This window comes from Pongo abelii, chromosome 3 (assembly GCF_028885655.2).
Source record: "Pongo abelii isolate AG06213 chromosome 3, NHGRI_mPonAbe1-v2.0_pri, whole genome shotgun sequence".
NCBI lineage: Eukaryota > Metazoa > Chordata > Mammalia > Primates > Hominidae > Pongo > Pongo abelii.
Window position 1 is genome coordinate 123,400,625 of NC_071988.2, and position 24,361 is coordinate 123,424,985.

The following is a 24,361-nucleotide window of genomic DNA, read 5'->3' on the forward strand; positions in this document are numbered from 1 at the left end:
TAAACATAGGTAATTTTAATGTACAGCCTCTTTTTCATACTCTTTGCAGTGGCAAGGGTCTCTAACTTTTAGGCATTAGAGATGGATGTCCCTTCATTCTCTTCCTAGTCTCTCTTTCCAGGATCTTGTTTATGCCCTTCTAGCATCCTCCCACCTCTCTCTTTCAGCGATGCAATCACTTCCCAAGTTCTAGCTGCTTCATAGGCTTATCCCCTTATCTGCTGAGCCACGGAGGCAACTGGGGCTGGACATACATTCCGTGCTCTTACTTCCCTGCACTTAGCCACTTGTACTTTACTTAAGCCTATCACACTAGGTTCCACAGTTACATGTAAAAACCTGTAGTGTACTGAAGGCAATACCAGAAATGGAAACATTAAAGTTGTCATTACTTCCCTGAGTCTCATGGCAATTGCGGGTAGGCCTTTCTCAAACAGTGGTTTGGTACTTTCTTACTCTTAATCAGCTTCTTCCAACCTCATCTCTTTGAAGTGTGTTCAGTTGATATACAATAATGCATTTATTTTACCAATAGTTATTGAGTGCTAGTCACTTCCTCGATCTCATGGAGACTGGAGAAAGGAGTTATGAAAATATAGATCCAATGGCTAGAATGTTCTCTCTCTTCTCTTCACCATTTTAAGTTTAAGACCCACTTCTGAGGAGGCCAACCTGAATGCCTAATACATGTCTTTAGCTTAACAATGAATATACAGTGGTGGTGGTGTTTTTAGTTAGGACATGGAGATACACACACACACATATATACACACACAAATATATAAGCATATATATGTATACACACACTCATATTCTTAGGACATGGAAATATAGGTAATTTGTATGTATTAACACATACTATATATAAAAAAATTATGTGTGTGTATATATACACAATAAAATGTGTGTGTGTGTGTATATATATGATTATGTCTAATTACCTTCTAAACTATTTAAAGCTTATAAAAAGGAAAATTAACTCAAATTGTTATCTAAACAACAGTGAAGTTTCATTTTCTACCCAAGGGCCAGAAAAACTTTGTCATTTATTTACTTTGGAAAATCTGGGATTTTTCTATTGAATTTACTACTTATGGCTCTGTTACTTTATTCCTAGGTAAATTCTATCTGCTTTTTAGTTTTCTATGTCTGTTTAATACAAAATACTATATTCTCTGCACATTTTAGAAAAGTGTTAGAAGAGGAAAGAAAGATTCTATTTGGCTTCACATTTTATTGGGGAGGAACAGTTTCTCACTCACAGAATTTAAGAACTATCTACAAATAGTTTTAAATGTTTGACAGAAATTCAGTAATCCATCACTGGACAGGGATTATATTTTTAAATGTGTGTTCAGAATGAAATACAATGTCAGTAAAAGTCTTGATAAACTGTAAAAACTCATTAGAGTATAAAATATTTTTATTATTGCACTTAATGTGAGCATACCTTGATTTGTTCTGCTTTGAATTTGCATTTGGGTGTCTTTTTGTTTGTTTGTTTGGTTGGTTGGTTGGTTTTTTTTTTTGAGAGGGAGTCTTGCTCTGTCACCCAGGCTGGAGTACAGTGGTGCGATCTAGGCTCACCACAACCTCTGCTTCCTGGGCCCAAGCAATTCTCCTGTCTCAGCCTCCCGAGTAGCTGGGATTACAGGCGTGTGCCATGACACCCAATTAATTTTTTTTTTTTTGGTATTTTTTGGTAGAGACCGGGTTTTACCACGTTGGCCAGGCTGGTCTCGAACTCCTGACCTCAAGTGATCTGCCTGCCTTGGCCTCCCAAAGTACTGGTATTACAGGCATGAGCTACCGTGCCTGGCCTGTGCTTTGCTTTTTTGTGCTACACAGACACTGCATTTTTTACAAATTGAAGGTTTGTGGCAACCTTTTGTTGAGCAAGTCTATTGGCACCATTTTTCCAACAGTATGCACTTGCCTCATGTTTCTGTGTCACATTTTGGTGATTCTTGTACTATTTCAAACTTTTTTCATTATCATTATGTCTGTTGTGGTGATCTGTGACAAATGATCTTTGGTGTTACCATTGTGATTGTTTTGGGTGCCGTGGACTGCACCCATACAAGACAGTGAATTTAAGCAATAGACGTCTTGTGTATTCTGACTGCTCCACTGACTGGGTATTCCCCCATCTCTCTCCCTCTGCTTGGGCCTCCCTGTTCCCTGAGACAAAACACTATTGAAATTAGGCCGATGAATAAGCCTACAATGGCCTCCAAGTGTTCCAGTGAAAGAAAGAGTCACACATCTCTCACTTAAAATCGAAAGCTAAAAATGATTAAGCTTAGTGAGAAAGGCATGTTGAAAGCCAATATAGGTAGAAAGCTAGGATTCTTTCTCCAAACAATTAGCCAAGTTGTGAATGCAAAGGAAAAGTTCTTGAGGAAAATTAAAAGTGCTACTCCAGTGAACACACAAATGATAAGAAAGCAAAACAACTTTATTGCTGATGTGGAGAAAGTTTGAATGATCTGGATAGAACATCACAACAGCCATAATATGTCCTTAAACCTTTTTCAGACCAAGGCATATGGTAGATAGAATAAAGTCCTGTCCTTGAGATATAAATCATTTAAAAAAACCTAACTAGGCATGGATTTATTTGATTATTAAACCAGGCAACAAGTATTTATTAAGCTTCTACCATGTGCCAGGCACAATTGTATGCACTAGAGTTACAGAGGTGTCAAGTTCGACTAAGGTGTTGGTAAGAAAAGGTGCCTCAAAGGAAGAATGAGTGAATTTGGGTGGGCGATAAGAGTAGGAGAGGGGAAGGATAATCTTGGGTGGCGGTTTATATTTTTAGTTGAGAATCACTGTCAGTTAATAGTTGTTGCTCCTATGAATCTCCTGGTGAAAACACCTACAAAGTAGACAGCCAAGCCTACACATTTAACCCTTGGGAAAAAAATGCTGGAGTTAGCCCTTCTCTTATCAGTTTTTCTTTCTCGGTTGTCTTTGGGAAGGGTGGTAAGTGCAGGTTCCATTCTGTTCCCTTATTCAGTCCCAGTACTAGCTAATTTTGTTTTACAATAGGCTAGTTTTATTCTTAGGGCAAAAGCAAAACTTCCTTTTGCTGAGTAGAAGTAGCAGCTGGGAAAGTCCCAGTTATCTCTGTTCCAAATTAGGTTTTAACTTATTAACATTATCTTTGTCCCAGGACCTTCTTCTGCTCTTCAACTTTTGAGTTTGTGGTTTCTTCAGTTTTGGAAAGTAATTAGTTTTGGAAAACGAATTTTCTATTTGAAGTTGTCTTTTCCAAACATGTTTTGGGCTCTGTTTTCTCTGTAGTGATGTCTCTGTTCATTTAGTTCCAGATTAACTTTTATCTTTGAGAAACTCCTCAAAATTTGTTCTTATGTAATTGCACCATTTATCAATTTCTAGTGCTTTAATACATTCATTCTCTTACAAGCAATCTTTTCTATTATTGCATTTATATGTTGTAGAGTGGGAAAATAGATACATGTTCTCAGTCTGCAATCTTCATCATTTCATTCCTCTACTTGAATTAAATATACATACATAATTTAAACCTGTAAAATAAATACATTTTCAGTGTAGAAAAATCAGAATATATATTACATATACTGTATTATTAGATGTTATTAATATTATATATTTATATCTATTTAGTAAATTACACATCACCCACAAGCCAGAAAGAACCACTCAATATTTTTGGGGTATATATACGTATATATATATATATATATATATATATATATATATATAGCAAGTCTATTCTCATTCATTCAAGCCTATGTCTTTAATTCCTACCACATAGCTCTGTATATGTACAGTTTTTATTTTACTAGAATGGGAGCCTACTAAATTGACAATTTTGTAACTTGAATTTTTTCAGTTATATCATAAACTTGTTGCTGCTTGTTAAATACTCCTTGATAGAGTTATTATTAGTTTTATCAATTACAACTTTTATCACATAACATATTTTTATCTTATTCCTTATTTCTTAGATTGCTTCCAATTTTCTCCATTACAAACACTACTTCTGTGAATATTCATAGAGATAAATCTTTTTGTACATTTGTGATTATGTCCCCAGGGTAAATAAAATAACTTTTTTTACCTAATATCACAGAAGAATTAGCAGAAAATCCTGGATACTGCCATGGTGGAATGACTTCTCCTGCTTTTAAGGTGTATTAAATAAAATCCATTTCTTAGTTTTTCTACAAACTCACAAAAGTATTGAGCCAGTTTTATACAAACTTTCACTATTTTGATCTGTATGTCTATGTGTGTGTGTATAAGACAGGAGGAAGAGAGAGAGAGAGAGAAGAGATTGCTTATGAAAGTATTTTAAATTGTTAGTGAAATAAGGACTGTTTTTCATTTCAAACAAGACTAGTACTGAGAGGAAGCTGGAAATCCTAGGTGCTTTTGTGCCTTAGTTCTGCAACTGTCATAAGACAGAAGAAAACAAGAAAACTTTTCTTCTCAGAAACAGTGTGGAGACAGCTCCTCCCTCTCAAGGGAGGCTCTCTTTTGTTACTCTGCTTTTCTGATAGAATTACCTATATGGAGCTGGTGACTTCTCTTTTTTTGGGTACAGTGAGACCAATATTCTAACTACTTCCAAATCTACTGCCTTTGACTCTTTCTTTTTACCCTGTCAATGCTGCTTAGCCAAAGACCACCAGGAATGTACCTGCACTTAAAGTATTTGGATTTTTTTTCTTGTTGCAATAAAGAGAAGGCACATCAGGGAGAACCATGGGGTATCTCAGGAAAAGGGCATTAGAAAGGACTTGGAAGATTTAGACTTGTGTTCAGTGATTTGAGGAGGGTTCAAGGAAGCAGGGCTTGGATATAGTTTGCCTGCTATCAAGAAGCAGATGTAATTTTATGATTTGACATATTAATGGAATATTAATGACTCTACTTGGAAGCAAGGGACCAACTTTTCTGGTCTGCTTGAGACTGAGGGGTTTCCTGGGGCAGGGCATTTTCAGAACCCAAACCAGGAAATTCCCAGACAAACTAGGAGGAGTGGATCACCCCATGTAGAGGGTAGGAGAAATGAGATGAGGCTACAGCTGGAATTGCTAAAGAAGCAGTCATTCATACTAGCCAGGATTTGGTCATTTTTGTGGTTTGGGCAATGTTCATTATTTTGTCTAGATTCTGACATGATTACAACGTGGTCTTGTCACTCTCTTGGTTCATCATGGTGACAGAGTGGCCTTGTCTAATTTTGATGTTGTTGGTGCTCAGTAGAAAACCAGATTCCGCCTCTGAGTGGCAGGCTAGCTTCCGGAAGACCAAGGCATTCTCATGGTGCCAGCCTAGTTTCTAACTGTCAGGCGCTGCTTTTCTTTTTTCTATTTCCCTTCTTGGGGGATTTCAGGGCTGCTTTTGGGGGGGCATGAGTTTATAGATGCGACCTTCTCATTTCAAGAGTTTTAATTTTAGCCACATTGGTTCTGTGCCATAGTGAAACATTTTGGGCTTTGAGACACTGAATAATAATAAAACATAATCTATTTCTCTTAAGACATTTTTTTAATAGAGAACAATGTTTTCATGATTAAGACTAAATGCTAAATTACTGTTAAAATTTTTAAAATCAGATGCTATGCTCCTTCTTTGAGATTCAAAATTTATATTAGCATATTTCAGTGTTCTTAGTAATACTGCTATAAGGAAACCCAATTTATTTGATATAGACACTTATTTCCATGGAATGCATTAACATTTTGATGAGTACTAGTATTTCACTATTAAACTAGTATTTCCTAGAAATAAATACCAGTTTAATTTATTTAGTGATTGTCCCATAATTGCGGTTTCTGTTTTTTTTAAATTAGAAATATGTAAGGGGCAAATAACTATTCTGATTTAAATTGTTCTGACTTAAAATAAATGTCCTTAATAACCATCATGGAAAACAAATGGTTTTATGTTTTGCAGATCTACTGTTTTAATATTAAGAGAAAATATAAATGGTGACTGGATTCTATTTTTTGGAAAACACTTAACTAGTAGATGAACATAGTATTACACAGTTGATTTAGTTTAGTCATAAAGATTATAAAACTAGTTAAATTGTGAAGCATTATTTTAATTATTAACATTGGTTCAATTATTTCAGCTATCTTAAACTCGGTTCGGTTTCCCATATATTACATTGGTTGTTTAGCAATTAGTCTTTATAACAATGGAGGAAATACTGTGGCTTTAGTTATATTATAATCTACATTCACAAAATTTTCTCTAGATTCTGAAGACTACTTTGAGGTCAACATTCCAACAGACCTACGAGTAAAACATTCTGGGGAAATAAGTGAGAGAAAGGAAATTGAAGAACTATCAGAAGCTTCAAGAAACACCATACCACTAGCAGTGGTGCTTCCTGCTGAAATTCCATGTGAGGTCAGTAAAGATACCTTGTTATTTAAGTGACCCCATTGTGTTGTGGTGGTGGTGGTTGTTGTTGTTTGGAGAGACAGGGTCTCATTATGTTGCCCAGGCTGGTCTTTAACTCCTGGCCTCAAGAGATCCTCCTGCCTCAGCCTCCCAAAATGTTGAGATTACAGGCATGAGCCACCACATCCAGCCCACCTGTTATTTTTTTAATAGATATTGTATTTCACAAGAATGCAAGCTCCAACATAGCTGTCATTTTTGTCTACTTTGTTCATGGCTATCCTCTGAACCTAGGCAATTAGTAGGCATTTGATACACACTGGATGATAATTGAATTAATAGGTATTTGTTACATAATTGTTGAAAAATTAAATAGTGAAGGTTATATGGAAGCTTAATTTTATCAACTGTTACTTCACATTTTGCAAATAGATGTACAATTGCAATAGCTCTCAAGCTAGTCAAAAGAAATTTAGATTCACATTAAATAGGTTAAGGATCTATTTTCCTAAAGGGAAAGGTACCCTTGGATAGAATTTTAAAATACTTTATTTTTAGGACCACACCAATTTTTCAATGATGAAACATGTATTAAAAGCTGACATTAAGTGGAAATACCATAAAAGTTAGAAGAGATGGTCCTTCAGGAAATAAGAGTATAATGTGAGGGGATGATTTCTGGGCAGGTGACTGTGGGAATATATGTTCCTAGCATGTCTTCCTCCTAAATCTTGCTTGGAATGAACCACTAAAATAAGCCTTCCCAAATCTCTGACTACGTAATCTTAGGGCATGAAAAAGATGCTGGGCCTCAGTTTGTGGCATCGTTGAGTATAAAGAGCCAGAGATACAGGAGAGCCTTATGGGAGTTGCCTGAAGGAGTCTTTCTGATAGAAGCCAGTGACAGGGGCTCACTGACCTTTGGGTGGGTCTACTGATCCTACTGATACCAGTGGTCCTGATGGAGGTGGAATATCCTGTGTAGAAGGGTAAAGTTTAGTTTCCTCACCCTCACTCTCTAGACCCTTACCCCATGCCTGAGCAGAAGAATTGCTGTTTTAAGCTATTTGCTATCAGTTCCAGAGGAACAAAAAAATGCTTTGACACTACCTTAGAGACCCCAGGAAACTGAACTATACAGGCATGAGGAAACTGACACAGATGATCAGGCAAAGAAAAATTGCAAGGACTCAGAACTTAAAGGAAGGAGATCAGGCTAAACAGTCAGAACTCGTGGCTCCTACTGAGTCAGAAACAATGGAAAAGACAGAAAATAAGTGTAATGAAAGAAAAATGGCAACTACTCTCAAGTAGATGAAATCAAAGCAGAAAAAAGAAAACCCTCTGAAACTAAAAGTAGCTCAACAGGAGTTATACAGTGAGTCTCAATAGCTGCTTTTAAAAATATCTGCAACAGTAAAATTTGAGCACTATAAGACCCTTCTCTTACTAAATTTACAAAGAAATCAGTCCCAAAATCAAACCTCACTGCTATCTAAGCAAAGATGTATTATGTAGATAGCTAGTTAGATAAGGGTTTTTTCAATAGGAGAATCATGGACTGTTTTTTATTGACATTGATATAATTCTTTCAGACTCTTAGATTTAAATTATTTCAATATAAAATTTCTTTTATGTACCCCACTTTTTAAAGAATCCTAAACATTTAAAAGGTTATACAAAGTTATTTTAGTGCCAGCCCCACATTCTAATCAAAGTAAGCTAATCATGGACCAAAAATAGTTATCCCAGACAAGATTTTTTTGTTTTCAGAACCTAGATTTTAGTATAGTCTGAATCCATAAGACTATTGCCAACCACCATAGAAAAGACCACTTTTACCCACTGAGTGAAAATCATGTTTCAGACTTGCCACGACAACTTTCAGCCTGTGTGAACTGTCTGAAAGCACAACCTTTGAACTCAAATTCATTTCTGAGAAGTTTTCTAACTAGTCCGTGAATAGAGACCACTTAAGATTACTGCCTTAAGGAAATGATAGTTGAGGCTTCCCTATCATCTTAAAAAATCTAGAAATTTTACCATACTACCTCAATCAGTCACCAGGTCTTCCTTAAGATGTGCCAGATTCACACCCAGTATCTTCAAACCCTGTTAATTTCTCTTTTTAGTTTTGTGTTTCCAGCATGCTAACACTGGGTTGACTATGAATTCTTTATAGTTGTGTAATTTTCATTCTCTCTGATGAAAAGGGAGTTAGTTTAAATTTTTCCTGCTGCTGCCTCTTGCTGTGGAATTGCTGAGGTCTATGGACCTGCCTCCTAGAGAAATTCTCTTCTTTGTGCCCTCATCTGCTTTGCAGCATTAACTTTAGTCTATCGTTAATTAAGGCAGTGGATGCTGTTGCTACTGCCTGTGACCCTTGGAGCTTGGGAATATTGATTCCTCTGCCTTGTCACTCTTCCTAGCACTGCTCTTTTCCACAGATTTGGATTTCCTAGACCTTGAAAATTTTGTGCCACTTCTCAAACAGCAGAAAAATATTTTACTTTATTTCTTTAACTTTTTTTCCCCATGCACCAGTGAAGATATCCCTCCATTGTCCTATTTATGTAAGTTAATTATCTGTGTCTTTGAGAAATACCTATGTGAGTTTTAGCAGTTCCAAACTGTTTCTTAATTTGACCTCTTCTTTCACTTTCTATAAGACTGGCACACTTTTTCTATTTTAGTATTTTTTGGACTTTTCTTTGTTTATGGGCCAAGACATTTGTTTTTCTAGCATATGCCTCTTGATTTTTTTATGTGGGTCAATTGACCATGAGAGATGTGAGTTCTAGGTCTCCCAAATGCATCCACTGTTCAAACGAATCTCATCCAATTTTATCTCCCTGATGAAAAATCCAACTGTGAGGTACTCTGCCATTGGAATTACAACAAAACCAGAACTTGACCTGATCTATTTTTTAGTAACTTCTCTTCCCTGTGCAGTCCATTACTCCAGCAAACACCCTCAAAGAAGTGGCTCTCCACTGCAGGTAATTTTGACCCTCTCTACCCAGGGGATATTTGGCAAAGCTTGCAGAGATTTTTGATTGTCATAACTAGGGGGTTGCTACTAGCATTTAGTGGGTAGAACTCTGAAAGCTGCTAAACTTTCTGTAATGCACACAACAGCTCCCACAACAGTGACACATTTGGTCCAAAAATATCAACAGTGTCAAGTTTAAATCTTATTTTTGTGATCCCTAGTCACAGATTCAGAAATGACTTCTATATTTTCTCAGCAGTAGCTCCATCCTAAAGAACAATTAGGAGTGAGCTTATTTTCTTTATCTCTTTTTTTCTTTAAATCCAGATCTTTAAATATATCATTTTCCCTTCCTTTTGGTAGAATCTGCCCACTGTAATCTCAACTTTCCTTCTCCCCAAATCTCTTACTTCCTTTAGTATAATCAACCCTAATTCTTTTACTTTTATTTTATTTTCCCACTGCTGCTATCCTGATGTTAAGATAGAGACATTTGAAAAACCAGTTGAATCACTTATTGATTTCTTGAGAAAATTTAATTCTGAAAGTCATCATGCAACCACAAAAGACCTTTAAAGTGGCTTTATCAGCATTTGGATCTATATTAATTTTATTGAATGTTTTTAAAATCAGAATCCTACCACATACCATATTCCCTAATAAAGGTCTTTATTTTATATGACCTGTTTATTGACACACTTCTAAGGCTAAAACCCTAATATGAGTCTTCAAGCCCTTGGACAGACCATGGATTATGTAATAAACAAATATAGAGATAAATTGAGATGACATGAAAGAATGTGACTCTTAAAGGCCATAAGAATCTCAGAGATTACCTTTTTGCCAGTTCATCCCTTGACTCTGAATACAATTTAAAACAGTGTACAAAAGCTAACAGCACTACCCACTTACTTCTGATACCAAATCACAAACTAGTCCTTGGTAACCAACCTTAACTTAAAGCCCAATCCTGTGATTTAATTGGAAAATACAGTAAAAGCAGCAAAAGATGATTGCGTGCATTAATGCCTGAAATGTCTGTATTGTGAAGTGATGCCTTCTCAGAAGTGAAGTTTTACAGTGACCAAAAGATGTCTCTTTCTTTTAAGTAGGTGGTTATCAAAAACTAAGCTACATACAGGGACTACTAGGGGAGTTTTCATACACACAAAATAATGCCTGTGTCCTACCTCAGGGATTCGGATATAAATGCAACATTGCAGACCAAATTTCACCTCTTTTGTTAGGTCTCAAGGCTTATGACCAATGTAGCCAAGCTTTAAAGTTTGGAAGTGATAATTGTCATAACCCTTTGTTTCCCTGAATGCTCTGACCTAAATAAGGGATTCACAGAGGAGTCAGAAAGATTGGGAGCAAAACAATAGCTTCATAAGTGGTAAAACTAATTTATGACCATTTGAGGATCCTAATATTTTCTCCATTGAATTAAATTAACTCACGTAATTAAGAGCCAGTGCTTACTCCCGGGAGTAGAGGAAGCTTTGAGTACTGAGAGAGGTATGGAACAGAGCTGAGCATGCTCAATTTTAAAGTGTCATATTTTTACAGACTTACTTCATCTTAATTTAAAAATATATATACAGAATGTTTTTATGTGAATAATTTTTGAAAGGTGCTACAATAATATAAGAAAATAAAAACAGCCTTAGGACGTTTAACATCTAGCTAGAAAGGCAAGACACAGACATGAAAAGCTAATCAGGAGTAGAGAGCATGACTCTCAGAAACAGTCAAATGATGGTTATGGATATGCAGTGCAGGAACAGTCAAATGATGGTTATGGATATGCAGTGCTTTAGTGTTCCTTTGAAAGTTCTAAAACTCCTTGTGAGCTGAAGTTGCAGGAGGATTTTGTGGAGCTGGTGAGACCTGAGTTGGACATTGTTGGAGAGGATAAATATGGGGATATAGAAGGAGAAAAGGAATTAAATATCATGCCAACATTATGTTCAAGCAGGCCCGGCTGCCAAGTTTACAGTACAAAATGAAAATACAAAGTATGATGTTCAAATTATTATAATGTCAAGGTAATTACAGCAGAATATTAAACCAAATACAGGGCCTTCTAAGTGTGGGGCCCTGTGTGACAGTAAGGTCATGGGCCCATGAAGCTGGCCATGGGTACAAATGAAGATGTGAGTGCTTCATTTGGAGTGGTCAGTGTGTTTGCCTTTTGCTTAGAACATTTCTCTGGAAATGGTTGAAAGGTGGAGTCCTGCCTTTCTTTTTTTTTTATTTTTACTTTTTTCCGACACAGAGACTTACTCTGTCGCCCAGGCTGGAGTGCAGTGGTGTGATCTCGGCTCACTGCAACTTCTGCCTCCCGGGCTCAAGCAATTTTCTTGCCTCAGCCTCCTGAGGAGCTGGGATTACAGGCGTGCACCACCATGCCCGGGTAATTTTCATGTCTTTAGTAGAGACGGGGTTTCACCATGTTGGATGGCCAAGCTGGTCTTGAACTCCTGACCTCAGGTAATCCACCCGCCTCGGCCGCCCAAAGTGCTGGGATTACAGGCATGAGCCACCGCACCCGGCCCTGAGTGGGGAATCTCATGTGTCAGAAACAGTCATGAGTTGGGAGTCGGTTGGGTGAATAAAACACTGGGAGAGTGCATGTGCACTGTCCAAATGTGGAAAGCTGTAAGTCAAAGTTAAACAAGGAATGATGAACACACAGGAAAGATCTTTGAACTTTAAAGCAGAGGATCTTGACTAACTGAGCCCAAATGAAATGGAAAGACATTATTTGGCTCTTAAAGATTTGAGGTGAGGGGGCAGATATGAGAAACAAAAGGAACAAAAGAACTGTACTAGAAGCAAGGCCCTGTGAGGAGGAGGTTGCAGATGTGAGGAACAGGAGGGCTTACACTCCCGCTTTTGTGACATGTTGCATGTGTGGGGCAAGAGCAACAAGCGGAATAGTGGGAGTTCCTTTGAAATAGGATCCTTTCCCGATGAGCATTGTAAATTCTGAGGAGAAATTTAGTTCAAAATACCCTGTGGAAAAATATTTAGGAGTATTAGACTCTGGTGGAAAATGCCTGAAGTAGATTTTTGTGTGAGCTGAAATGATTCTATAACATCAACATAATTAGAAACTCTTTGAGATAAAGCATAAAGATGTAAGTTTTATTGGTGAGTAATTTATACTTAGGGGCATTTAAGAGAATCTTGAAATTAGTAACTTTTTGATAAACATGATTTTATAAGAGCATATAAATGGGATCCCTGTTTTTTTTAAGTATAGAATTGAAACTTATTATGACTTGAAGAAAGCTTTTGAAAGGTGATATCTAAGATAATCATAAAAAGAATGTTTTATTTTAGTTTTTTCATGGGGTTCGACAGCATGATATAATGATTAGTGTGGATTTGGAAATTAAATATTTCTGATTAGTCTTCAGAATGTAATTCTGTATATTAGTTGTCCTTTTCCTAAAAGAGAAAAAGAAATAGCCTTATCCATTTATTTTGGTGTGTGTATGTGTGTGTGTGTGTTTGTCTTTCTGTATGTCTTTGTGTTTATCTGTTTCAGTTAGGATTAGAGGAAATATATTTATATAAAAAGTGCTGAGTATAATTTCTAGTATAAAATAGATAATAAATGTTTATGCCTTTCTTTTCTCTGTATTAACCCCAATCTTTCGTTCCTAGTATTTTTTCTCAATATTTTTTCACAAAGAGTTATTCAATAACCTTTTTCACCTTATAGATTTGGCCTCTCCATCTTAATTAAATCTAGAAACTTCAGATTTATAACCTTTAGTCAACTCAAAAACCATGGCAGACACTTACCATAAATAAAGAGTGGCCACTGAACTTCTACTACATAAAATATAAAACTATTGGACTTCTTAAAAGAAAAGTCATTATATTTAAATTGTAAGAGATCTTAAACTTTTTCAATTCTATCATTTATAGATAAAGGAACCAAGTTATATAAAGGACTAGAAAAGGGATTTGGAGAAATGATTTGGTTAACAGCTGAATTATAGTCTTCTGCTGGTCTGTGAAATGATGCTTATACCCTGGTACAGAGAGCCATATTCAGGAAGACGCAAGAAGAAAAGGAAGAGGCTATATTCACACTGTTTCTTTAGGTTGCAAAATATGGCATTAGAGGAAAAAAAAGCACATACAATAAAAAGAAATTTGATACTATTTAAAATGTAGTGAGAATCACATTTATGTATTTTATTTCTGGATACAGTTGAAAATACAAACACCATAGAAGACTTATTCAATAATAGTGTATTACCTTAATTATAAAGAAATGTAATGGGTTCCTTGGTTAATGTAAACTTTTTCAAATGCTTACATTTTCATCTTACAGAATCCTGGTGAAATATTCATAATTTTGAGAGATGAAGTAATTGGTGATACTGTAGAGGTTGAATTTACATCAAGTAATAAGCACATTAGAACACAGCCAGCCCTTTGGAATAAGAAAGTCTGGTGCATGAAAGCTTTAGGTAAGAATGTTTATGATTTAATAAGCATAAAACATCATCCTGAGTTCCTTCCAATAAATTTATGATAAATGGTTTCACTTCCTTACAAAAACTAATATTGTTCTGCAGGTGTTTCCTGTGTTTAGTTTTCACATACCCAAGGTTGTTATTATTAATCTGGATTTGCAAAAGTAAGAACATGTAAATTATGAGAAATTAGTTTGTATACTGTGTAATGAAATGACATCCAGTAACATCATACATTTTTAAATATGTCAGCAGAGAGCATTTTAATATATGACAACCACTAAACATATAACTAAAATTGTCTGCTTTGTTGTGACATTTGGATTAGCAATTTATTTTGAGTTTTATTAATAAACTCTATTTTTTTCCCTTTCTTTCTTTTTTCCCCCAAGTCTCTGGTATATTTTTGTTGCTCTGAAAAGCATTTTTTCCCATTATTTTATCAGTATGGTGCAATTTGTACATATAATCTTCTCATCTTTTCCTCATCTCACTTACAAAACTAATCATTTGATTATCCAGCTTTGCTTATAGCATGATAAATTGTATCAGATTTAAAATTTCAGATGGAATAACCATACTTGCAACAATAATTGTATTAAAATCAAAATCTAATATTAATCTAATACTAATTTCTGGATATTTTAATATAAATGTAAAACTGCTTGGTTTTTACATTTATGATGTCTTTTCATGATCAGAGAATAAAATCATCTCATTAAACCTCATAAATGTGAACTTTATAAAATATTTTGAAAGAAAAAGATGCTCAATCTTGTTATGAATTTGGAAATGTGGCAAAAATATTTTAAATTAAAGATCATGTCAAACACATTTTGAACATTTTTTCCTTTTAAAATATAGTAATTATGCAGTCTATTTACAAAGCATTTACAGACTTCTGTTTGTGTGGAAGGCATGTGTATGGATTTCCTTGCACAACTTAGACTGAAGTTGGATTATAAGAAGGAAAAACTCCATACTAAACATTTATAAACATTTCAGACTCTGCTTTCTGTCATGGATAAGCATGTGTAGAAGTGAAATGAGAAAAACTCCGTCTCTTTCCTTTTCTTTCTTTCTTGTCTCAATGCCCCCTACTTCATTATGTCACATTCTTAAGTGGTTTAATGAATAAAATTTTCTAACTAATTAGTTTCAGAATTTAAATTTAGTTAGACTAAAGTCACTATAGAAACATCAATATTGCAAATTAAGAAGCACTTAAATAATATTTCCCGAATAGCAGATCAAGATGCTCAAATATAATTATTCACATTACTTAAGAATTTTTGCTCAGTATACCTACTGGGTGAGAGCAGTATAAAGAATAAAACATGTCACAGTTCAAATTAATTATAAGAAAAGCAGAAAATGAATATGCCGTGCTTTCCAAGATATACCAAGACATAATATTGTCTCCGTGATTAAACAACAAATCTGTAATAAATAAATAAACCACTATCATAATAAACCAACTATCATAATTAAACTTATTTAAGTATTCGTTTCAACTGTTGTATTCTTTAAATTGATGAGAAATTTTCTCCCTAAATGTTGGCTGCTTTGTAGCAATATTCAAGATGGTTACCTGAACCTGTTTGGTTGGATGGAAAATGCCTCAGCAGAAATGGGCCCAGAGCCTTATTTTCTCTGCTTCATGTCACTGTATTTTGAAATGTTTTGAACCCTACTAAGAACAACTAGTAAGAACTACATTTTACATCATGACCCAGTACATGTGCACAGATATATAAGGAAAACAAAGGTTTTACAAGTAATATTTAGATGAATGGTTTTAGCCCCAACAGTAAAGAGCCCATTTTTATAAGAAAAAGCTGAACAACTACAAAATCGACCACGTTTCTTGAACCCAGTAGACAACTAAAGTTGCAAGGTGTTAGTTGCAGGTGTGATACCTTTCCTCACCATCGTAAGGGTTACAGCTGTCACTCCTATAATAAAAGACAGATTTACAAGAGAAAAGCATAACAAATTTATTTAATCAAAGATTTATGGGAGCCTTCAGAAATGAAGACCCAAGGACCAAGGGGAAACTGTCCATTTTTATGCTTAGGTTCAACGAAGAATAAACAGCCGTGTAGAACAGTGATTGAACAAAAGAACATGAACTAGTGGTAATAGGCTTGAGGGGAGGAGGACCCAGTAAGGCCTGTCTGTTCAGATTTTTGTTGGCTTCTCTATGTGACATTCTTTCCTCCCAGGTAGGGAGCAGGCTTTCTCTGAAATGAGGATCTTTAAGGGAGAAGAGAGAAGGGAGACCTTTTTTGGTTTTGTGGTTTTCTTTGGGAAAGAGGAGCTCTAGTTTCTATGACCTGCCTTGGGGAAGAGGAATTCTGGCTTCTATGACTTGATCAGGGGCAGGAAGAAGGGTGGGAGACAGGAGGATGGAAGGTCAGAAAGACCTTGCTTCTGAGGCCCTTTAGTCTTCTTTAGTTCAAAGTATGCAGCACACCAACACGTCATACTTTGGGGTATTGTCTTCTGAGCTCTGACAAGGGCAATCCACTATTCCAAAAGCTGGAGAAAACGATGAACTAAGAGAGTGTCATTTGAAATCTGCTTACCTAGAGCAGAAGCCACTGGAGCCACAAACTAGTAGGAGCACTTAAGTGTTAATTTTGATGAATGTCTGAAAGCTGAGTATGGATTAGTTTGAGAGTGAGAAACTCCTGGGGGTAGTAGTTTTAGGACGTCCCCACACTTTTGTGGGATTTACCTCCACAAATCCCGCCAGGTTTTTACAATGAAGATCTGAGAAAGAGCCCATGGAACCTCTGGTGGGGTCAGAGGAAGAATAATCATGGTGAAATACTCCCAGCATGTTCCCCATAGCACAGGCCTACTCTCCAGAAGAAAACACTTCACCAGAGCCTCATTCCAGCTGGGAAAGGACATCATCTCACTGTGGCTCCCTCTGGCCTTCCTGTCTCACTTAAAGGGGATTAGGGGAAGGTATGCCACAGCAAAAACACTTGTAAAGTCACAACGAAGAGCCACTGAAAGACCAAGACTTAATCATAAGAATGTAGAATGCTTTCCTTCCCTACCACCTTATGGTTACCACAACAGGATTCCAGCATAATGACAGTGGATTACTGTTTAAAAAAGCAAACAAACAACCAACCAAAAAAACCCAGCAAGATTCAGACTCTGTCTCAGTAAAGTACTTAGAAAAGTACATAATCAAAAAGAGAGACAGAAACAAGAATGCTAGAGGAATTTAAAGCTGCTAGCACTGATAGCTACAACAAACATTAAATACAGTCCAACTCCTGAACAGATTCCTATAAATTCTTTCACTACAGGACTATTTACCCTACATCTAGTCATAAACCAAACATTGCAAGGCATTCCTAAAGACAAGATAAAACACAATTTAAAGAGACAAAGCATGCATCAGACTAGAATTAGATATGACACATATAATGAAATTTTCAGTGAGGGATTTTAAATATGATTAAGATATGAAGGGATCTTATGGAAAATGTATGAAAGAACATATTGATTATATAAAAAGAGATAAACTTTGAGAAAGAATCAACAGGAAATTCTAGAAATCAAAACCACCGTGTCAAAAATTAAAAAGTAACTTTAATAGGTTTACTAATATAGTTGACAAAGGTCAGAAAAGAATCATTGAATTTGAAGACAGGTCAATGAAAACTTCCCAAACTTAAATGGTAAAGAGAAAAAAGTTTTTTTGTCTGTTTGTTTTTTAAAGAAAGGACAAAACATTTAAGAAATGTGGGACAATTTCAAAAGGTCTAACATACATGTAATTGGAATACAAGAAGAAGGACAAAATGAAGCACAATAAATATTCACATATTAATGACAGAGATCAAAATACAGATATAGGAAGCTCAAGTAACACGAAGAAAGATAAATATAAAATATTGACACCTATTCATATTACATTCAAACTGTAGAAAACTGAAAACAAAAGAGAAAATCTTGTCAGAAGCCAGAGAAAACGAATACCTTCCCTGTAGAGAAATGAGTATAAGAATTATGTTGAATTTCTCTTCAGAAACCACACAAGCAAGAAAATAGTGGAGTAAAATATTTTAAGTATTATGAAAAAAAGGAATCCACCAATCTAAAATTCTATATTCAGTGAAATTATCCTGAATATAGAATGAAGGATAAATAAGGACTTTTTCGAACACAAAAATGAAGGAGTTCATTACCAGCAGACCTGCCCTGCAAGAAATTTTAAAAGAAGTTCTTTGGGAAAGAAGGGAAATAATGTAAGTCAGAAACTTAGATCTACATAAAGAAAGAGCATCAGAGAATAAATAAATGAAGGTAAAAACAAAATCTTTCATTTTCCTTATTTTTAATTGATCTAAAAGACAAATGTGTGTCTGAAGTAAACACTATCAATGTGTTGGGTAATTACAGCATATGGATAAGTGAAAGTAATGACAGCAATATCATAAGGGACAGGAGGGACTTAGGTTTGTTAAAAATGTGTATTTCAGACTCTAGGACAATTACTAAAAAATTTTTTTAAAGCTATAAATGTGCCATGCACATGTACCCTAAAACTTAAAGTATAATAAAAAAAATAAATAAATAAATAAATAAATAAATGAAAGCTCTAAATGGTAGGCTAAGAAGACAGAAAATGGAATCCTATAAAATTCTCCAATAATTTTGAGAGAGAGCAGAAAAGGTTGGGATAGAGAGGGGGAACAAAGAAAAATGTAGGGAATAATAAAAATTACAAGTATGATACATATAACCCAACCACGTTACTGAAGCCAAGTAATCACTACTTAAGTTTAGTGAGTAGTCTAAGAATGCCAATTAAGAGACAGAGATTGCCAGAATGGATAACAAGCAAGACCCAATAATATGTTGTCTATAAAAAACTCAATTTAAATATTAAGACATGGGTAAATCAAAAGTGAAAAGTGAAAGGGTTGGAGCAAGTTAGGTTGGAGGTTGGTGCAAAAGTAATTGCGGTTTTGCAAATGGCATTGAAAGTAATGTAATGATATTGAAATACAAGAAGAATGAGGAAATGAAGCACAAGAAGTATTCAAATATTAATGACAGAGATCAAAACACAGATACACCAACCTAATACCATGCTGACACTCATCAAAGTAGAGCTGGAAAGTTGTACTAATTTCAGAGAAAGAAGATTTTAGAAAAAGAAAAATTATCATGAATGAACAGAAGCATTATATAATGATAAAGATATATTCTCCAAGAAAACAGAAAACTCTTAAACATGTATGCATTTAACAACAGAGTGTCAAAATATGTAAAGCAAAAGCTGCTAGAATTGAAAGAGCAATAGACAAGTCCGCTATTACATAAGATTTGTGATATCCTTGCTTGGTTTGGAGATCTTGACCTATATTTGTGTGTACTTACAGGGTTAGGTGTTGCTTGACTACTTTCGTCTAGATAGTAAACAACAACATTAATTTTACTCTCTTCTATTTGAGTCCTTACATTAATTGGATTTTATTTTTACTGAGAAGCTGTAAAATACAGTCATCATAGTGAACCAAAATTAAAGTAAAATAATGTTCAAGCAGAACAGGGTACTGCTCATGTAAAGATCAGTTCAATAATATATTACTGAGGAGGCCTCCCAACCAGATGAATCTGTAAGGCATTCTCTCTGACATACAGTTGAGAGCAGTAATTAGGTATTGATTTAATAACTGCCATTTAAAAAATATGAGAATGTATACAGAAAACACAATCCTTTAAAAGGCATCTCATTGGAGGATTACTCTAAAATCGACATCATTATCAGTAGATCCACCAGTAAAATTTTGAGTTAACTAAGGATTCAATACATAAGAAATAAATCAGTTCAGTTTCATGTTAGATTAAAAAAATATAGAATATTTATCTACTCTGTATCAAAAAACTACCAAGCAAATCTCACCATATACCTCTCATGATTCATTACTGATTTTCTTTCAAAAGGTTAACTCCCCATGGTAAAACTCCTAATTTCTTTTGTGATAAACAAAATTAATATCTTATTTCAAAATAATTTTTATGACTTATAACATTTAAATTTAAATTTATCTTTATAAAATCTACCGAAATTGATTTCATTTGACTCCAATAACTCCAGAACCCCCATTACCATATGCATACTGCTGTAGCTGATGAGATGTGCTTTAAAACTTTCATTTTTGTTTGTTGTAATTTCTCTTACATTCTCTATTGGATGGATACTTCTTTGGGAAGAGAAAGCTCCTATTTTTCTACATACATCTTCTTTATAATACAGGCAAGGTGTCTACTCAAGAAATATGAGGAAGAAATTTCAGCTCCTTGGCCTAGTTAAGCTTAAGATTGCTTTCGTTGCATTTAAATTTCCCTCAGCAATATTATAAGAAGTCCTTTAACAGCCTCATGAGATAAAGTGAAATTAATACTTAAACCTTAAAAACTTTTAAATGTTCAAAGCTCTTATATTTAATGACTTATTCCTAACCCTAGATATTTCAGTGACAGTTTTCTGGGAGAATTTGGGAAATATCTCAATGACAGATTAAAAGCACTTAAAATTTGTTCCACAGATGAATTTAAAGAATTACATTTTGTTTAGTTTTCTTACACTAAAACACAATAACTTTTTTATTGAAATGATTGTTTATTGATATTCTTTCATAGAAAGTCCTAAATTCTTATATAACTTTAACTCTGCTCATATATTACAGCACAATTCATAATGTAGTGTATCATTCATTTTTAACAATTTGTTCTCAAAAAGGCTTTGGATGAATGTATGATGTAAACAGTACTTCAGTATCAGGGGATTAAACCTTGCCTTTCCCAGGGTTTTTCATTGCAGTCAATTGAATACAAATTGTATCATTTAAATCAGCTGTACTCTTTCAAATTACAATTTTGAGACACTTGCCTATAATTAATTAAATTGTTTCCATAAGATAAATAATAAATACCTAACTTTTGATAAATGGCTATACTTTTCCAAATTCTAAAGAATTATGTAAAGATTATAGATTATTACAAAGAAAAATTATACTAGTAAGTAAGTAGGGACAAATCATTTAGTGCTTTACTTTTATTGTTATTTTAACATGTTTTTATATTTTAAGTTTATTTTTAAGCAATTAATTCTAAAATTGTAGATTTCATTTTGTGGTTTCCAACTACCAAGAATTTTAAAAATGATTTTAAGTGCTTGAGATGAGTAAAAGTGTTATGAATTTTTAAAGGCTTCTTTTATATTCTCTAAAAGATGTAATAGTATGAATATGCATTATATACTCTTCCCCTAACCCTTGTTTGTTTTTCATAAGAGTTTCCTGCTGGTTCAGTCCATGTCAATGTCTACTGTGATGGAATCATTAAAGCCACAACCAAAATTAAGTACTACCCAACAGCAAAGGCAAAGGAATGCCTATTGAGAATGGCAGATTCAGGAGAGAGTTTGTGCCAGGTAAGTTGATCTTTCCACGAAGTTAATCATAATGTAAGCTGAAGAGCTAATGAAGGATAAGAGGATTCATACTTTGGTATAAGTTTGAATGTGGATTGAATAAGAGTGAATTACTACCAATCAATAGGAAGGGAAGAGGCAACTTCTGTTGTGCCAAAATGCAGACAAATTACTTTGCCTAGGTCAAAAAAATCCACATAATGTCAATGGAAAACAGCTTATTCATTACAAGGTAGCCATTGTGATGGGCTCATTTTAAAGCTGTTACAAGCAGATAAAGGGAGAGCAATTAGAAAGAACTCCTAAGAAATGAATTCCTTCTTTATTCAGACCTGCATAACACAAAGTAAAATGAAAGTAAAATCATCTGTCTCATGCTTTGAGATTAAGGAGTTAGACAAACCAAAATATCACCAAAAAGGGAACGTGTGGTGTCAATCTAGAAATTGTTACTTTCATGTGGACACATCTAAGCTCAGTGTATGTTTTTCTTAGTTTCATTTATCATTGTTATCTGATTGTGAAAATTATTTTTTGTTTGTGATGCTTATTAGGAATATGTGCTTATTCCATCAAATTTTCAGAGTGAAATGCCATTTCTATTTATAACAACTTGATAACTAGAATTATAACTTTGCTTAATTGCCTCAGTTTTTTGTGTGGGTGAGAGGTAGAAGAGGGTAGAGAAAGGAAGTCGAAGTATCTTCAAATTTACCATAAAATTTACCATAAAAACCTATCTTCAAATTTACCATAAAAACCTATAAGGTTTTTAACAAAACTATCAATGATAATGTAGCTGACAAGTTGTCATGAAGCTTTATGTATTTAAACTAGTTTAGAATTGGAGGATTTGTTATTTCATGTGACACATTTTTCTATTAGAGTTTTATTTTTGTATTATATGAACGACATATTTTTTTAGAACAACAGAAAAGGTAAACATTAAGACAGGTAGTGAAATAACATTTGTCAAACTGGAGAGTCTGAGGACATTTGACAAAATGTCTATATTGTAATTCCAAAGCAAGTAGAAAAGTAATAGCTTAAAAAACAGACTGTTTCATTTTCTTGTGACAAGTCCACCTTATCCTCTATTTAAAAATTATATTCGTAACAAAAAAGATTAATAAAGGTAATATATTGCATTGTGACTATCCAGTCAGTGTAGAAGTAGTCCCCAAACATATTTTCTGTTGGTCTTTCTGTTGTGGGTGGGGCTCTTAGAATATAGTAAAAATTAAATGTAATTTATGACTCCTGGACAATTGGTCAGGATGCTATAAATACGCAAGTCATGATTTCTTTTACAGCTTGAAGTGAAAACAAAAAGTGAGTTTGCTAGTTTTTAGATAAGTAGAAAAATGCTGTTTCATTTTTACCCTCTGTATTGGAAATGAGGGGAAAGAAAGGGTCATGACTTTTCTCAAGGATTTTTCTCTACCACCAAGCTCTGGCGACCTGTAGAAGGGAGGATGTTGGGCAGGCATAGGATGATTCAGGTTTCACCATCAGGAGAGAGCCATTTTAAGTCAGAGGTCTGAGTAATGATGGACAGAATTACTCTAACCCGGTGGCAGCAAACCATGGCATGGCAAGGAGAGACATTAAGAGATTGTTTAATTTATGTAATTTAAGGCAGGTTTAGAGGTTTTGCAACTGTCATGAGGGCACCTAGAAGTATTGTGGGATTAGATAAAACAAAATCTGAGACTGGGATCTCAGACCAGATCAAGCTGTACTGTAAGAGGGGATAGAAGGAAAGGCTGCACTTGAGTCGGTCTCCCAAACATCTTGGACTAAGTATGACATGGGGTTTGTCTAAATCTTCTGGCATCTGGACCACACAGGGTATCTGTGAACTCACTGAGAAGGTGAAAAGCACTTTCTACCCTTGAGGAAGCAACTGCAGAGGCATTGCCATGGTGTATTTTAGATTTGTTTGACCTTGAAGGAGTTGTCCTAGCCCACACTGTGTTTCTCCTTCAGGGCATTTGGTTTTCCTTTCTATATTTGCCTTTGCTCCCACATAGGTGATATATATTTAACAAATTTTGTGGTCGGGCATGGTAACTCATGCCTGTAGTCTCAGTACTTTGGGAGTTCGAGGCAGGTTTATCACTTGAGGCCAAGGGTTCAAGATCAGCATGGCTGACAATGGCAAAACCACATCTCTACTAAAAATACAAAAATTAGCTGAGCATGGTGATGTATGCCTGTAATCCCATCTACTCAGGTGCTTGAGGCAAGAGAATTGCTTGAACCCGGGAGGCAGAGGTTGCAATGAGCTGAGATCACACCACAGCACTCCAGCCTGGGTGACAGAATGAGTCTCTGTCTCAAAAACTAAAGAAAAAAAAAAAAAGAAAAGTAAAAAGAAAAAAAAAAACCCAGCATTTTGTGGAGAGCTGTACATTTCTTTTCCAGGTTAGAACATTTCAGTAATCGTTTCTTTCATGGGCTACTCTGCCATTTTATTAAGAAATGTGAATATTTTGCCCGTGGTTCACTCTGAACATCTGTATTGAAAACACAATGTACATTGTAATTTTATTTAGCATAGTTACTGTTTATATGCCAGAATATATGCCAGAAGATTTGAATTTTTAAAATAACCTACTTACTTAGTGGAAATGGTATATTGTAAGAACTTTCCTGAGTTTTCTAGTAAATTTTAATGGCAGATGTGATTTCAGTAATCCTAAAAATTAGTAGTAAGATCTTTCTCATGAGCATTTAAAAGCTATTGGGCATGTAATAACATGAACATTGTGTGAATTTGAGGAAAGAATTACTAATGAGAAATCTGTGGGGTTTGTGTTTCAGCAATTGTTGAGTTTGTAATAAGAGACCTTGTATTATCATTTAAAAGAAACTGCGCATATAGCAAAATGAGCGTTCTGTGAATTTGAGAAAAGAAATAATAATGAGAAATCTGGCTTTCTAATTTAATTTTTAATGATGTCTATTAGGTTTTAGAACACTAAT

The 24,361-nt window shown here is 34.8% G+C and overlaps 1 protein-coding gene across 1 annotated transcript in view; it reads left to right on the forward strand.

The window, feature by feature from the left end:
• BANK1 (B cell scaffold protein with ankyrin repeats 1) overlaps window positions 1–24,361 on the forward strand; it is a 306,099-nt gene that overhangs the window by 60,327 nt on the left and 221,411 nt on the right. The window contains exons 3-5 of the mRNA XM_024246032.3: window positions 6,263–6,417; window positions 13,758–13,896; window positions 21,234–21,373. Coding sequence (XP_024101800.2) covers window positions 6,263–6,417; window positions 13,758–13,896; window positions 21,234–21,373 — 434 coding nt within the window. The remainder of the gene's footprint in view (window positions 1–6,262; window positions 6,418–13,757; window positions 13,897–21,233; window positions 21,374–24,361) is intronic.